Source organism: Pseudoliparis swirei, chromosome 4 (genome assembly GCF_029220125.1).
Source record: "Pseudoliparis swirei isolate HS2019 ecotype Mariana Trench chromosome 4, NWPU_hadal_v1, whole genome shotgun sequence".
NCBI classification, from domain to species: Eukaryota; Metazoa; Chordata; class Actinopteri; order Perciformes; family Liparidae; genus Pseudoliparis; species Pseudoliparis swirei.
This window is the reverse complement of record NC_079391.1, coordinates 17,039,453-17,057,268: the sequence shown is the minus strand read 5'-3', so window position 1 is coordinate 17,057,268 and position 17,816 is coordinate 17,039,453. Positions and strand designations below refer to the sequence as shown.

The window sequence follows — 17,816 nt, the reverse complement described above, 5'->3', positions numbered from 1 at the left end:
AAACAAAAATGTCATGCATTCTGGATTCATTACAAATCAACTGAAATATTGCAAGCCTTTTATTCTTTTAATATTGCTGATTATGGCTTACAGCTTAAGAAAACTCTAAAATCCTATCTCATAAAATTTTAATATTTCCTCAGACCAAGTAAAAAAAAAGATTTATAACAGCTGAGTGTTTGTCAAGGCTCAGGAAACCCTTGCAGGTGTTTCGAGTTAATTAGACAATTCAAGTGATTTGTTTAATACCCTACTATTATACTTTTTCATGATATTCTAATATTTAGAGATAGGATATTTGAGTTTTCTTAAGCTGTAAGCCATAATCAGCAATATTAAAAGAATAAAAGGCTTGCAATATTTCAGTTGATTTGTAATGAATCCAGAATGCATGACATTTTTGTTTTTTTAATTGCATTACAGAAAATAAAGAACTTCATCACAATATTCTAATTTTCTGAGACAGTCCTGTATATATATAAATATCTATATATATAGTACAAGTCCTGTTTATTTTTTCTGTTTGCATTCAAGTAATAACTGTGAAAACTAGAATGGGCACTCGGTAGAGCGCATACCTTCGCATATCACAAGATTGGGCATTGAATTATGAACATGTTGGCATTAGTTGCACGCCAATTGGATAAAAATGACCGCGCTATAGTAAAAAGAAAATGTTGACCTTTTCATGACCTTGACCTTTGACCCGATCGATCTCAAAATCTAAGCAAATGGTCCCCGGATAATAACCAATCAACCCACCAAATTTCATGCGAATCGGTTTAATACTTTTTTAGTTATGCGAGGAACACGCATACAAATAAATAAATAAATGGCGATCAAAACATTACCTTCCGCATTTTCAATGCGAAGGTAATAAACTGACCCTACAATGACTTCAGGCTCCAGAGCTTCAGTCCTATGTCTGTCCAGATATTTCACCGGGCCAAGAAAAAAATATACAATATGAAAGGTGCTTAACTCCTCTCCCAAAAATATTGCTGTTTATTGGATTGAAAAATCAAGCCTTAAAGATTATGTGGCCAGTGTGTCACAGTCCGTCCCCAAGAACACCTTCAAGAGCTTCACTTTCAGTTCCTCCCCAACAGATAGGTTTCCATATTACCGGCCGTTAATTATTCATCTTTGCTCGTTTGGCACCTCAGTTGGAAAATAAAGGAAATCCTTTGGACCAATGACCCAGAATAGCACAGCGACCTCTCTGCTGACCCCGCCTGCATTGTCCATTTGTCTCCCCCACTGCTGGTGTGAGTGAAATGGGATCCCGGGTGGAGATTATCCTTGATGTGTAAAACTTGTCTCTCACGAAGTCCATAAACAGCCAGCTCAGTTGTGTGTGTGCAATGCTAGAAGAGCTTTTGTATTGTGCAAAATGATATATCTGCAGTGTAGTCGTCTCCATTACAGGGGGAAGAGATTGTCTTACCCTTTGGATTTGCTTCACAGAACTCAACAGATGAGCCGAGCTGCTTGCTATAGACTCAAAGTGCCGATGCTGACCACAGGAGGAGAAATGAAAGCGCTAAACCATGAGACAGGAACTCTAAAATCAATGATGTGATGACTGAAAACTAACGGGCAATCATAACTACTGGAATGAGATGAAAAAACTAAACCAAGGGCCCCTGAGATGTTTCTATTTTTGCTCTGGATTAGTCTCAGTGTATTGAAATTGAAAATAAAAACACATTTAAACAACATATCCACTACATACAATCATCTTTTTTTATTTTAATGCATTCATTTAAACAACGCTTCACAACATGTACAGTAGATATGTCCTGAACTAAAATCAACAGGTGCTCATATCAGTTTTTCCATTACATATAAGCATTATGTCCAAGCCCTTTGAAAAGTTGTGTATGTCCTGGCTACATGGACCATGACTAATTCAGGAAGCATTCTGGATTATTGCAGAAAGTGACAAAATCTGTCATGGAAGGATGTGGGACGAGCACACAGATGGGTGAAGAATCAATACATAAAATTACAAAAAGAATTAACCAGGTTTGCCTTTAGGACTCTTTTAAGATCAAAACAGCTGCAGAACTTGAGAAATAGTTTTTACACAATGCATTGTACCAACAGAAGCAGCCAAAGTGGAAATTTTTCAATTATGTGAAGAATAATTTTTTACATAGAAATGAGAGCATGAACTTCCTTTTTTTATTATACAAGTCAAGACTCCCACTACAATGAAAAGTAATGTGCATAAAAAGCTGCCATATAAAAATAGGAGGATTCTTCACACAATGTTTGACGTCTAATTATTAAATGAGAACAAAACAAAAAACACAAGTTCATATCTATTTACCTGCCATTGTAAACGCAGGCACATCAATCTCGTCTCGTGCCCTAGGAGGCTGGTAATACTGCTGTGTGGGTCTGGTCGGTCGGGGCTGTCCGTCTCCGCCACGGCAAAACTCTAATGAACTGTCGTAGTAACCATCATCTTCCTCCTGCCATTGGACATTTGATATGGTTGTGATGTTACTGTGGGTAATCAGATTAAGATGTCATTTCCTCCTTACTCAACCCACTTGAAGACATTTGAATTAATTGCGTCCAACTTAGTAACGCATTATGATCTTAATAATGATGAATGAATCATTTTATGCTCAATATCTCACCAAAACATGAGCGGGCTTGATGTTGTGCAGCAGGACCTCTTCGCAGTTTCCATAATCACTGAATACAACCACAGCCGTCGAGCCTGATGGATGCACAGCATCTATTCTGGCATTGTAGAACTTCACGAACACACACACAAGACAAAACAACGTCAGTTATACCTGACAGCCAAATTTACCACAGTGAATGAGAGAAAATGAGCCACAACTGCACTCATTGTTATTTTCTTTACATCCTTTGTTAACTGTCAAACAAAAAGAATGAACAGCAACTTCAAAAGATTTAGTGGTTCATAATGATGCCACAGATACATCTGTCGTAGTCACTGTAGGCAGTCAACATTAGGGTTGGGTACCGGAAACCGGTGCCAATATGGTACCGGTTCCAATACAACCGGTATTACCCGGACGGAAACGCAACGCACATTTCGGTGCTTCTTTCCGGTGCCTGAGCCGATTGACATTGAAAAAAAACTATTGTTGTGAACTTCTCTGGTGATTCCGCCCTGTCAGCAGGTTACGAGCCTCTCATATTTAAGTTTGACAGCGGAGGCTGCGCCGTGTGTGACTACGTGAACCCGTGTGGAGCACACCAGCGTCAGGCTGGAGGCGATGGGGAGACCGTCACCGGTCCCCCTGAACACGGGGAGACCGATGATGACGAGCAGCCTTAACTCAGTTTAGTACCGTAACGTTGATTGCAAGTCTTGCATTCATAAAAGTAGCCCAAGAAATAATAAATTAGCCATTATAACCATGTTTGAGCTACCAGCGTGACAGTCTGCTAGCAGATGTGTTGGTGTCCAGCGGTCCCGGCTGTTTACCCGATGTTACCGGGAATATAGTGACGGAGGAATAAAGACCGTGGGGCGTCACTTTGTTTCAGTGTAACTCGCTGTCAGAAGCAAAACTTATTTGTCACATGTCATCTTCAGTACCTCTGATTGGTTGTTCTCTTTGCCCATCAAAACAGTGACAGGATTAACCCTATAAGGTCTGCACATGACAATACATATCACATCATATAATGGAGAACATATATTGTGTATGTTAACAGTCTGATATCCGTTGTTTGTCAGTGCTCCATGATAACGGCTTCTACAGGGAATATGGCCAAAGAGGTTTTTAATGTCCTCATTGTGCGTAAAAAAAAAAAAGTATTGGTTCAGGCACCGGTATCGTTTTAAAAGTACCGGTTTAGCACCGGTATCGGAAAAAACCCAAACGATACCCATCCCTAGTCAACATGTCACACTATGAGCTCATTTGTGTATGCGTTAGATTGCTTTAATGTCGGTGGACATTCTCTAACTTGACGTACAGCAAATTAAATGCGTGCTTCAACAATTATCAGCTATTGAGAGGTTACCAATCTATTAATTACATACCTTGCCGTCTTCCCAGTACAGTGCCAGGCACTGGTCTCCTGGTTTCCAAGCTTGTTCCACAAAATGACTTTTCTCCGGTCCTCGCGGCCCTTGACCTTTGCCTTGTCCCGACCTCCTTTTGGGTCCTGGGTTACTGGAGGGGTTTTTCTTGGGGGGCGGCTCCCTGCAAGGGGCACACTGTGAGTGTGTTGGCTTGATCGGCCCAGTCCGTTTGTGCTCCATATCTCCATTTTGGAAAAGAGAGGGATCCCCCGTCGCCATTCGAAGATCCCGCAATAAGCCCATTTCTTGGGGTGTCCCTGATCTTCCTCCCCTCGGGTTGAAGTTTGGCGTCCCACTATCCCTTTGTCGGTCAGGGTGGTCCGAGTTTGGCCGGTCAGTCTTCCCCTTCCTCCTGCTGTTGTTGTTGTTTGGTTCTTCAATTCTGTCCGTGCGCTTACTACTCCCCCTGCCATCGGGCTCGCTGCCTGCACAATCCGGGGTTTTAGACGTGGGTACGCCGTCTTTAGGTCCTCTCCTGTTCGACGGCCCCGCCGTGTTCCGACTGCCTCCATCTCCATTTCTGGATCGCTGCTGGTGAGATGCACTAAACTCCATCTGCTGCGTGGGTTCTTTGGAATGTGCGAAGGTAGTCAAGAAGGTTGAAGTAAAAATGGGCTCGTCTCTCGTGTCTCTCTTGTCATTTTGCGATCTGTCCGACGTGCCTCGTGAACATCTCTCCTGGCCCTTCCACTGCTGGGCTTGAGTTGAGTCAGAGTGAGGCTCCTGGCCAGGTTTTGGAAAATCAAAGTCCCTGTGGAAGCGGGGTGGTCGGTCATTCCTTTGTTGCCTGTGGTCATTATGTGAGGAGAACTTGGTCTGAGGTGCATCTTTGGAGTAATAATCTGAGTTGGAGAAATTCCCTTTACTCTCATGGTGTCTCTGAGGTCCAGGGCTCTTTTGCTCTGAGAAAACAAACCGGGAAAAAAAAGAAGAGTGTAATACAAAACCATGGCAAAACAATAGGGGATAAATAATACAAGGAGCTTTGACGAGATCCCAATAAAGTGTGGTATTTAATAAAGATTAACGATCGCTAAAGCAGCATTGTTCTTCTACACAAGCAGTGCTTTCAGACATTAAGAGAACATGACTTCATTAATTCCCTTCAGCTCTGAGACAGTCTCTAATGGCATAATGTTATTTATATGAAGAATATTACTAAACATATAAGAGCAATATCAATATTTAATTATTCAGGATGTATTCTTTCCTTAAACATATCAAGTAAAGGGGTTAAAAGGTGATGTTTATGGACCAAGAGAAGGCAGTTTAGAATGAAACCCGGACCACTGCACCCACCATCAATGGAGAAAACTCCCATCTTAGATTCTAGAAAGTCGAAAAGAGTGCTTGGTCCAGACGGCCTCCCACCTGCTCCCTCCTCCTCATCTTCATTTCTGGACCGCCCTCTTCCCCTTCCTCTTGCTGGGAAGAAACCAAAAACAAGATCATGTCGACCCATGTAAGAACAGCTCATCAATGATTCTGATAGTCTACCCCGAGTGTCTACATCTCACATGTGTGCGTCTGATTGGGTGCTTGTGTTTCAAACCTGAACCTAACTGGAGAAACAAAACCCAAACACTCACATTCCTTAGCGATGACATGAATTTGGAACGGTTAATGTTCTGCAGCAGACTCACTCAGTTGTCCTACTGCTCAATAAGTTGTAAGTTGATGCAAGTTGATTTACGATGCTGAAACAAATGACCGCAGGTAAAGCAGGAAACCATCGGAAAACCTCACGGTGTGCTTGAGGGGGAAGTCGTCTGCAGCAAAGTGCGAATGCAATTTGTGTTAAAGGGACTAAACCAGCAAAACTGCCAATGTGAACCTTTCACTAGGTTGTAGATGACTTTTACTGCATACAAATAAAAGGACATTCGGATTACTCCCTCCAATCCATTTTTACTCAGGTTTCCGGCTATGAAACATTTTCTCAAGCCACTGCGGGCAGCTCTGTGTGCATGTGTGTGTGTTTGTATGAACCTCTGAGTGGGGGCTTGATGGATTCAGCTACCACAGGGTCGGGTCTAATAGCAGAAGCTCCAGTCAGGAGGCTGTTTAGTGCCACTTCAAGGTTGTTGTTGTTATCCATCAGAGCCTGTCGAGCCGCCTCCCTGTTAAAGCCCATCTCCATGATGTCTCTCAGAGCACGCTCATCCACCTGAACAAAGGTGGATAACATAAAAAATAAATAGACCGAAAGGATAACGTTCACTGACTGACAAAAATAGAATAGGAAGAAAGCATAATCTACAAGGAACCTCATTTTTAAGTGGGCCAGTCATGGATATCACATAGTTTTAGGTTGGATTAGTGCATCCAAGTTACAAATCATCATTAACACGAAGCCACACTTTAATATCCTCTTCCATCATATTTATGTGTACAGCCGAATTGCTGGCTGGGTTCTGCCGAGAAACTGAGCCAGACAAATGGACTGCCTCTTGATTGGAAAACACGGCCACGCCTCCAATTCATTTAAATTTTTTACAAAATCATAATCAATGCCTCCACTAGTCTGTGAGCATTGAACTAAAGACTTCAATCCAGATGAACAAAACCAAAGAGGAGCGCAGGACGAGTTCCAACCTTTAATGGCTTTGTTACCGTGAGTGGCGGCTGAACGGTCAAATTATCATTTAAATGGCTTGTTTTAAAAGTTTGGACAAAGTTTGTCTCCTCACCAGCTCCCGGTAGTTCCCATCTTCTCTGCTTTCAGGTCTTTCGACCCAGTCTTCCAGTCTCCTCTGCTGGTACGAGTCTCGGCTTCGAAAGGAGGAAGTGCCACTGGATAAATTACTGCCTGCATTTCCTCCACCACCAAATGTCCTCGGAGCCTAACAAGTAGAAGAACAAGACGATCGATACGGCTGCAGGACAGGGCGAAACACGAAAGCCAACGTAAGAAACTAAACTTTGTAGCCGACAATGTCATTAGGCTTTTTTAATTGGAAGAAGTAGCTCGGCTTTCAAACGCAATCGAGGTTAAGATGAACGCCGATAAAGGGGCATGTATTTTTAAATGGAGAACGAATGAAATGGCATGTGCAAAAATTACAATCAATAAGAGAAACTTCAATTATGGCAAAAGGGGTGGTCCTGAAACTCATGTCCAACATACAGGAGGGTTAAAGGATGTCAACTAGATTAGTACAATGTGTTGCCGCAGACAATTATTGGACAGTATAATAGATTGATAGTCTATTAATAGATAATAGTTTGAGAGACAAAGCTACAAAATGTAAGCTATACATGGCAGTAGCTCTGTACAATAATGAAGTAGCTTGAAGTTACATCAGTAAAGACTCATGATAATGGTTAACAAACCTCTTTGGTCTTGGCTATCTCAGCAATAGCTGCTGTCCGCTGCTTTTCAAACTCATCATTCTCATCAGGACTTTTGACCACATTCTGAGCCCGCAGGGTCTTCCTCTGGTCTAGATCCTTGCTGTCTACTTCCTCCTTCCTCTCACACTTCTACAGGGATCAAATAGAGAGAGGGAGAACATGTTGTCAATGATGTATGGTGACAAAGAGTTTCCACATTGTGTGCAGTCGCACGCGATGTTTAAGCTACACTCTAGGATGTTGTCGTGCCAACCGATCGCAACCCAAATCCCAACGCCGCCTCTCAGCTCACGGTTTAGGTTGCAAAACTAGACTGTGAACTGTATTATATTACCAAGGGACTTGAAAGAAATGAGATGGAAACGCAACACTTCCTGCAGCTGTTTTTCAGGACAAGTGAAGTCAGAGAAGCGAGCGATTGGAGCAAAGACCTTTGCTCCGTAGGTTCACTATCTTTCTGTTGCATTCGCGATGGCTGCATTGGTAAGTGATAGGCGGCACGGTTATAGAGGGACTTATGACAAGACGGGAAGGGAAGAGAGCGGCAATGAACATTGTTGTGGTCGTGCAGCGATCAACACAAGCTGTGCTCCAGCTGCTGAGAGGTCCATTCCAAGGTGTGTTGTTATTTTGTTGGACAGTGGGTCTTTTTTGTGTGTTAAAAGGACACACAAAACGTGTGCCGCAATTGCACAGCAAAAACGGAATAATGCATAAAAACATAAATAATCAAATTTAATTGATCACTCCCCAGCCAGTAGATGGATTTAATGTGGATGAAGCAGGCTGAGTGATTGACCAGTGGTAAATCCCAGCAGCCATCTGAAGGCAAGAGGACAGATATGTTGATAAATCTGCAGCCTCTGCTTTGAGATGTGCCATTACCCATGACCATCCACAACGTTAACCTTCATTAAATCATGTGCAAATGACACCAGGCTGTTACAAAACACACACACACACACACGTGCATCAGACAGGTGCGTAATGACTCCATATTCTGCCTGTTTACATGAGAGCCATCAGATTACCGAAGCTCATTACTCCCGTGCGTCACAGCCTGCTTTAAACTTTCAAAAATAATTCAGTGTTTCATCATTGAAATGCAACACGGTGCTGCATCACAGTCACAAGACATAATGTGACAATTTACAACATGACAGAGCGGAGACTGAAAGACTGTCGGACTGAAGCTGATGATTTGTTTCGACCGTTGTTGGGCTGGCTGTAGCTCATGAGGTGAGGGGTCGTTCCGCAACCACAAGGTACCCAGTTTGACCCCCGCTCTCCCCATCGTTGCATTTCAAAGTGTCCTTGAGCAACTGATCCCCCAGTTGCTCCCCGGGCGCTTCACTGCAGCCCACTGCTCCTTAATAACTAAGGATGGGTAATGCAGAGAAGAATTTCCCCACAGGGATAAATACAAGTGTAAAGTTCTTTATTTCTTGTTGTAATTAATGGTTAAATAAATATAAATAAAAAACACACCCCATTTGACCTGGCGGCAGATTTATGGCTGATTGATGATTGTGTGCTCACATTGTGCACCACTCACACACGTTCTTTCGTTTGTCGAGCTGTTGTCGTCACGCATCACTGTGATTGGCACAGCTGTTTAAAGTTCAACGTTGCGCTGCTGCACCTACATGAACCAAGACAGCAGGTGTGCATGGAGACGTCCACATCGTCCTACCACCTGGCACATGCCGTTGCACTTTCACGATTAATACAGGGCTCATTATCTTAATTACTCCTGGTGGTGCCTCGCTATGCAGATGGAACATATTGGCCCAGGTTTTGAGATCGCCACCACTGATCTTTCTGCCCCTATTCCAATTTGTTGAGGAGGATTGGAATTGTTTAGATTTAGAAGACAATGTCCACGGTTTACTCTGGATAATTCATAGACCTCGCTGTGGACAGTTTAATTTCTATTCAGTAGAAAACAGTTCCCAGAGATAAACGTCTGTGAGCTCTGTAGAGAAGCCAGGCTAACTAAGGCACTGGGAAAATGGATTCTAAAAGGGCAAGGCAGATAAAACCCAACCGCACATCTAGATATCTCAGTGGAAATTGATGTCATGACGACTAAAACGCACAGGCTACTTTCTTTCAATGTTCTGAAGTGTACCCAACACTTCACTGATTACAAATGTTGGACGAGGCGCAGGAGGGAAATAATTCCAATATCTGATGAGATGTAAAGCAAATGTAACATATCAAACTAAACTAAATAAATTGCAAGCACATGTTTGAAGAGACTGCTTCACAATGCCAATTACCTTGAAATAGGATATTATCTATAACCCCAAGCTTCCATACAATCAACACTAAGCCCTGGAGTGACCCAGCATTAAAAATAGATTTACACTGAAAATCTAGAGAATGTGAAATGATAATTCCCAAATGCTCCTCAGCCAACTTTACAAAGCTTCAGCAAATCTGGAGTGAAGAGTGGGTGAAAATCCTAAAATCCAAGTGTCAAGCCGATCCGGATGTATCCCGCTCTGAAGCGGGGATTCTTGCCAAGGGAGCATTTACTCAGGCTCAGTGGTTTTAAAATGAGAAATGATGCGGTGTGGTGCAAAACCACAAAATGTGGAGGAATCAAGGTTTCAATAGTTCAATAGTTTCTGTGTGCACTGGGAATTGAGCATGGATATTCTTTTCAAATCTAAATCTGTGTGTAAATAAGTTTGACAATGTGATGCAAGTATATATCCAATGGTGCAATTCAGAGGCCTGCTAATCTCACTCTTTTTCTCCCTATTTTATTTGAAGGCTGTACAAAGGCAACACTGTCAACGAGTGCAAGACAACAAAGCAGAATTAAAATTCAGTGATGCATTTTAAAAATTCATGAAGACTCAATGATTAAGATCAGAGAGAACATTTACAAGAAAAGGTACATCAAAGCCCACTAATGGAGCCAGGCCTTTGTCTGGACCCTCAAAAACAATTGTGAGCTTAATGTTATTTCACAGTACTTCAGACTTCTATTAAGTCAGTGCTGAAATCTCATTTCCCTAAACTTGCAATTTTCCCCGACTGTATTATTTTTGTTAGTTTGCCATTTTGTAATCATGTGTCTATTTTATTGTTTTCCTCTGGTGTTTATGTCAGAGAAGATCTTTGTAACTTTATTTTGAAATGCGAACTGTCGGAATGGTTTACACCTTACCTGACCAAATGGCACAAAGGGAGGAGGTCCACCTTCTGCTCCAATGTTACTCCTGCTGTGTTTGGCCAGACTCTGCAGGTGGATGGTAAAGGCACATCCTTCTTAACAATTCTTAAATCGTAGCGAGATAAATTATGGACTGAAGGATGCCATTAGAAACACAATTTAATATCTTTGAGCAAAAGAAGCCGTTGCTACAAAATCGACTCTCACCCTTTGTAGTTCCCATTTCTCCACCATGTGATCAACCTCTCCTCCAAGGACGGAGATTTTTGAGTCATCGAGCAGCAAAAGACCATTTTTCACCAGGACTGTACCAAGGAGCTTTACCTTTGTTCCTGGGGGTGTATTAAGACTGAAAAACAAAACAAAAATAAAAAAATTTAAAGAAATTAACAGTATGTGTGAAAGGATGCTTTAAATCTAAATTGTTTAACCAACTGTTAAACCTAAAAGACATTCAAGGGTGTATGATACAAGAACAGCACATACCAGACCCCGCACCCTATCCACTTTACCCATACTACTTTATAAATGACATGAAGTAGCGCTGCCAGGGGATGGGTGGCGAGGCTAGAAGAGACTATTAATAAATCCAGCTGCTCACCCATCCTCATGGTAAATGAAAAGCTCCTCCATCTCATCAGGTCTGATAAGGCCTCTGCCTCTCTCATTAAGAAAGAGAAAGGACTTGGAGGGATTTCCAGCTACTGATGCAAAAGCAACAATTAGGGATTTCACTCTGAACCTCTGGGATGGATGCTGTTCTCATGATAGCCGCCCGTGCAGAAGTGAGGCTCTGGCTGGCCTCGATTCAATCAAATACAAGCACACACAGTATTTACCGTCTAATCAATGTTGCTCCTCAGTGGTTAATTGTCATCGCTCTATATCACCGTCTAACACGCTGAACGGCCCTGTAATCAATCTCATCCTTCTTTGTCACTCGCTTATTGCCTCACGCACCAAGCGAACACTTTCATGAGCGACACCAGCCATCGCCGCTGCCAGACGCTCACAAAGAGGGGATTTGTTCTGTACTCTCCTCTCCCTATCAGAAGGTCGAGGCCCACATTCAGACCACTCCAGCTGGACAGACTGGCTAGTCGCCATGGCAGCCGTCACCAAGGCCACTGTTGCTGGGATGGAGATTTAATTAAGGCCGGGAATTGTTAGATAGGTGCCACCACGTGGAAATTGCAGATAATGAGAACTTTAAGGCACGTGGTGGGGTGGTAGGGTTGACAAGGTGGTGATGTGTCGGTGCAGAATATTTTTTACATTTACATTTGGAATTTAGTTTCAAGACTTTTACAAAATACTACTTGCCCTCAATTGCATGTTTTCAATATTCCTAAAGAGTTAATGTTATAATAAGGGTACCTGATTTCAGAGAGGTGTTGAAACTCCAATCCTACGCAGGTGGTATGCCCATCTGTCATTTGAAGGCGCAGCATCCGCGGCGCGCCCTGAGACTCCTCATGGTCTTTGGGAGCCGAGACGTTCCTCACCTTCTGCACCTGAAGAACACACGGACCTTCCAACTGGCCGAGTGCAAGAAATAGACATATGGCGTTAAAAGGGCATGCAGCATGTGGGGCAGGATTGCAACAGCAAAATATAAGCAGAGTCAAACTATTTGAGTATTTAACCGTGGATACTGGAAATGATTAATGGCATAAGAAAAATGACTCCTTCCATTAAGCACACCAGTACCAGCACAGGTTTACTAATTTCTCCAAGCTGATACATGACTAGCCTTTAGATTCACGGTGACCATTTTATTTTAAAACCACTGAATCTATCCTCTCAAATAAGGATTTCTTGCGCTACAAAAATGAACTTGGAACATTTGTAAATGCACTCTTCAGGTTATACTACAATCTGTGGTTTAATGTAAGTATAGATGTTCAGATGGCATTCATTCTATTCGAAAGCATGTAATACTGTACAAAGCAGCTCCGACCACTGAAGGGAGCGGAGGTTAAGCTCACATAGAAACCCATGTTTGAATACTTTGGCACTATTTGGAACATCTTTTCTTTATAGTTGCACAACTCTAGTTTCACAGGTGGAGAAGTGGTTCTCCGCTCCCTGTTTGTCAGTGTGGTGGGGCCATCTAGTGGCACTCATGAAAACTGCATTTCAGGTGAACATTTTAAGCATGCACTCAATGACATCGTAGCATCATTGCCCACCGAGTTTTAAAAATACAGCATTGAAATGGCCGTAGAATCATTCTGGTGCAACTCACCTTCTCAGTTCGTCCACTATTGATATCAGACGGTAGGATTTTTCTCCCAATAGGCCTGAGGTCGCGCTGCAAAAAATTATAATATATATATATAATAGTGCTGTGAAAAATAAGGCGTTAACTCAGTTAATTAAATTACAGGTTTAACTAGTTTTTTTTTTTTAACGCATTTAACGCATGCGCAGAATGAGCTTCCAATCCGTCTGTTGTTGGTCGTCTCTACAGCAGCATGTCATTCTGTCTCTACGTGTCGCGTTAACACGACTCCGATCTCCGTCTCTCGCGCCGTAGAGCTCGGATGCCGGCGTGCGCGCGTACATCGGGACGAAAAAAAGTCACTTGCACCCCCCCCCGTCAACAACTCTTCTCGGAGCTCTTGCCTGTCTTGAGAGCCCTGTAAATGTATATATGTGATTAATCATGATTAATCCACAGAAACCTGTGATTAACCTGATTAAAAATGTTAATCGTTTCACAGCCCTAATATATAAATGTAATAAATATTGAAAATAAGTAATGCAATAGAGGCCAGCGGGCCAGTTGACCCCCCCCCCCCCAGAAAACAAAAACTCTTCGGATCTACACAATTCACGTGGCTGACCTATTTTGATTTCAAAACGGTGAATTTCACCGAAAGGTGACAAGTTTGCATGTATGAGAGTTCTAGAAATGTGTTTACCTGCTGTGTTTTGTGCCTCAAAATTAAAATAATCTCCCCAAGTATATTATTCGGCTTGTTAGGGAAGGGACCTTTTACATTGTACCCTCAGTCCAAGAAGTGGACATCATGGAGCCAATTCAAAGCACACAAGTAGTTGCAGTTGTTGCAGTACAACATGACATGGTGTCACTTCTTTGTAATAACCACTCTGATCAACTCCTTATGAATTGTCTCAAAAGTGCAACTGTCATCCGTCAGGTATCTGTAGTCTGCACCATGGTCCCTGATCAGAGTTTGTCTCTCACCTGTCCATTAATACTATCCTGTTTTAGTGCAGCTCACCGTGTCACGAAATGCAGGTCAAGTATTTTCCCAGGTAACTTGATATCAATAAATTCCTCGCAACACAATTAAAATACAATATTTTAAAAGGAGGTGCAAATTACAACAACAACTGTTTCCCAATTATTCTTAGAATCTAATAGCTATTTAGTTGATACAAGTTGCTCAATGTTAACCCAGGTATGCAGTAATAAGTCAAAGTACAGTCTGAGATCTTGTAGCAGCCCTCCTGGCTAAAACTTAAAGGTCAAGGCTTTCGCAGTAAATTCTACTACTGCATGTTCTGGACTTGTCTGCTACGGATCAGGTAAGGAGTGTCACTGCCTGTCTGACACAAACGCATTGCCACTGCGGTTCATATTCACTCATTACTACTTTTGTGTTTATGTATTGTCTAGTGTGTTCTCTATATTGGCTTTTTTTATTTTACAACTATTTTTATTATCATAATCATCCTAATTATTATTGATATTATTATTATGTCATCTCTCCATGCCATGAAAATAAAATATATTTTTGACCGTGTGTTAATTTCTTCTATCGTGTTAAGATGGAGGCAAAGGACTGAATTTAACTGGCTGATCAAAGAGGGGAAAGGACCTAGTTGGATGTGAAGAGCTGGGGGCGACTGAAGGTGGAAAGAGCAGATGCAGAGTCTGCCAATAGTGGGACATACATTATTAACAATAGGCTGAAAATGCCTTTAACATAAGAATGAACGTTAACAGAGTTAAAAGTGTATGTCCATAGCGGTGCATGTCAATGTTACCCCTGAAAAGCAATGACCAAATGATGAAGTAACACAACATTTAATAACTATTTCACAAAACTGCTGCCATTGCAAACCCCACCATTGAGCAATGTCTGCATACTGCAGCATTAATAAGGTGCATACTAAATGTGTAGATGTAGAACTTGCAGAATGAAAACTTACGTCAAGTGCAATACGAATAATGTCATTGTGTGTTATCTTCTCAGCGGACCCTTTCAGCTCTGCTATGCCTTCGTCACTGAGGTACCTGCAAGGTGGAGGACGACATGATTTATCATTCAAAAGATGAGAGCTCGTTTACCCTTGACTTCGAGATCACAAGAAACATAGGGGCAGATGTGAACAAGTCATGAACCATGTTTATGTGTGGAACTGTATTATGTTCAAACGTTTTAACAATATCAATAATATGATACAAGTTTATTTGCCCACGTGTTAAGACTCAAATAACAGTTTATTTATTTATCTGTTCGTTTTAAGGGCTCAGCATCCTCGGTCAGATTGCATAATCTGCACAAAAACAAATACATTTGGAAGCCACACATCTGTATCAAACATTGCAAAACACTTGGTTTAATTCGATAAAATAAATACTGTTAATCTAGTGGAGAGTGGGACCGCTCCATCAACACAACATACAAGATTGAAAGCGGGTTTGAATTTAGCTATTAACGTGACCACCGCTCACCAGCTAACGCGAACTGTAACGTCAACAGCTCGCGTTACGAGAGCCATGCTAAAGGTGTATTAGCCGTAGCCGCAGTAGCTATGCTAACGCTGTTTATTCTGCTAGCTCCCAGTTGGTTACAATACTTATTTTCGATTCAGGAAAAACGAATAACGGCCTCAAAGAGGGTCGCGGGCACCGCGGAAAACCTCCGCGTCCCCGCGAAACTGTCTAGTGCAACAGTCCGCTCGGTCTAATGATGAGTGCATTGAGCCCACATCAATCTGCCACTTCGGTGAGTTTGACGTTGGCTAGCTCGCTGACATTAGCTACCAGGGTACCTACCAGCCCTCTTTGGTCAAACAATCTGTCAAATCGGTCATTTTCATCCACGCCGTAGATTTGGAAATCACGAAACCAGCGCGTTTTGGATTGAGCACGCTCGAACGATGACTATCTGTTTCGGTAATGCATGTTCTCCCTCCGACAATGATTACGCTTCGCTAATGTGAGTATTGAACCGCTGGCTGTACGTAACGTACGTCACCGGCCAAGACGCGACGGCGTGCCAGGAGGGTCAAACGCATGTTTCTTCCATTCAACGCTTTTGGTGTGAACGCCCGATTACAGTTCTATAGAATCTGTTACAAAGTAGTTGTCTTAAATTTTTATACCTTCCATTGTGTATACACAGAGTGGTACTGTGCCCGAACAATGCAATGTATAAAGGCCATTGTGTGTGTCTACAAAGCTGACTAATCACTATCATGCACATATTGGCTGGGCGAAGCTCTCAGACATTTCAGTTTCAGTTACCTCTGTTTTATTTGTGTTCAACTATTCTGTTGGTAATATTGTTGTACAGATTAAACAATCAAGTGAATTAACCGATTTTCGCAGAGATGTTTGCCCAATTTATGTAGCAAAATGTGTCTGAATTACTTGAATATCATGAACATATACTGAACCAAGGTGATTTAGGTTTTCATGAATGTTTTGTAATGGTTCTGTTGATAAAAACAATAGAATGTGTCTTATTAAAGTCAAATCCATTTTATTTCTAAAGCCTAATATTACAAATCCCAGAGTTGGAGCTTTACAATCTGTAGAGCACACATTTGCATTATTTTTATTATTGAGAAGCATGATCATGCTTTCATTTTAGAACAGTCGTGCGTTTTTCAATCACTCTTGACACTTTGTATTTTACAAGAAAGAATATACCTGCCCTGGTTTCGTTATAAATCAAATACAACTGGATTATAATATAGGGATAACATTTAATCTTAACCACAAGATGGTAGTATATACACACTAATGTGTTTCACAAGATTTAAAGAAATTCAGCAATAGAATGGACCAGGCCACCGAGCTTCATTGTGAGAATAACATTTCCCTTATTGAGCCTTTAAGTTTCAAGCTGCGATCCCTAGCCAACGAATAATACTTGTTCTATACAATGTAGACAGCATTAAACATCGTTTCATTGTATTTATTGCATATGACTGAAGACTTTGATATAAGGTTGGATTATGTAAACACTAGCACAACCATTAACATAAAAACATGTTTTTTGTTGGCACACAAAACATTAAAACAATACATAAAACTTGGCTGCCTAAGTAAATTCTTCAGAAAAAAACTCTGTTGTTCATGAATTGAGCAACTTTGAGACTCAATACGGTAGAAAGGGAAACTATCCGTGATGGTAATTTCAGAATCGATCTATCCTTATAATTTTTTGTATTTGTTCATGATATGACAATGTCTTGAAATACTAATGCCAGTAAAGCACACATAACTCAATAAGAAGAAATACAAAATTCACGCTGACAAAGGAATTTTATGAATGTAGACATTTCTGTTTAAATGGCAGAGATTTATGTCATTATCAATACAGAGATTTTTGAATTGATATTATTTGGCCTCTGCGGTCTTTCCAAATGTATATTCTTGTGGAATTTCTTCAACCGATACGGAAGGGTTGATCTCTCATTTTCTGTAACGATTAGCGAGGCCCAATGCCACGGTTCTTGTGTTCGGCTAGAATAACGGCAGAGCGTTAAAACACAGCTGGCAGCCATGCCGACAGCTTTCCAGCTCAAAGAAGAATGGTCTATAACAAGATTTCACGGGGTCAAATAAAGTCCATTTTGATTTCATAGTGAAATGTTTCATTCAATCGTGACATTTAATTAAATTAATTGTTTTACTCCAATTGGGCATGGAAAATCTGTTTCCAGCCTTTCACGTATAAAACCATGCTTATATAAATCTCCATTCGTATGACATTTTACGTATCGGTGAGAATTTGTCCCTGTCCATTGCGTTTTTTTTGCAGATTGACATCGTAATAAGGGAAGCATAATTATAATGAATCACTGCTCCACTTGTAAAAGATTGATGCTGGCAATATAACAGCTGCAAATTACATGATCTCAGAGACAGCTGAAATATGTCACCAATTTGTTAATATATTTTTTTGTTGATGGTGACAAAGATGT

At 41.4% G+C, this 17,816-nt stretch overlaps 1 protein-coding gene across 2 annotated transcripts; it reads right to left on the bottom strand.

Moving 5' to 3' along the window:
* Positions 1 to 1,723: 1,723 nt before the first annotated feature.
* Positions 1,724 to 15,827, bottom strand: tdrd3 (tudor domain containing 3). Of its 2 annotated transcripts, none has more exons than XM_056413178.1 (13): positions 15,658 to 15,827; positions 14,808 to 14,892; positions 12,871 to 12,936; positions 12,000 to 12,160; positions 10,830 to 10,971; positions 10,617 to 10,688; positions 7,415 to 7,564; positions 6,772 to 6,924; positions 6,071 to 6,248; positions 5,381 to 5,506; positions 4,040 to 4,983; positions 2,652 to 2,771; positions 1,724 to 2,480 (listed from the first exon to the last, which is right to left on the bottom strand). In XM_056413178.1, the coding sequence occupies exons 1-13, from the start codon at positions 15,699 to 15,701 to the stop codon at positions 2,328 to 2,330; spliced, it is 2,394 nt and encodes a 797-aa protein (XP_056269153.1). In that variant the 5' UTR covers positions 15,702 to 15,827; the 3' UTR covers positions 1,724 to 2,327. The 2 variants fall into 2 exon arrangements, with proteins under 2 accessions (XP_056269153.1, XP_056269154.1); XM_056413179.1 differs by having other exon boundaries at positions 2,391 to 2,514.
* Positions 15,828 to 17,816: the final 1,989 nt, after the last annotated feature.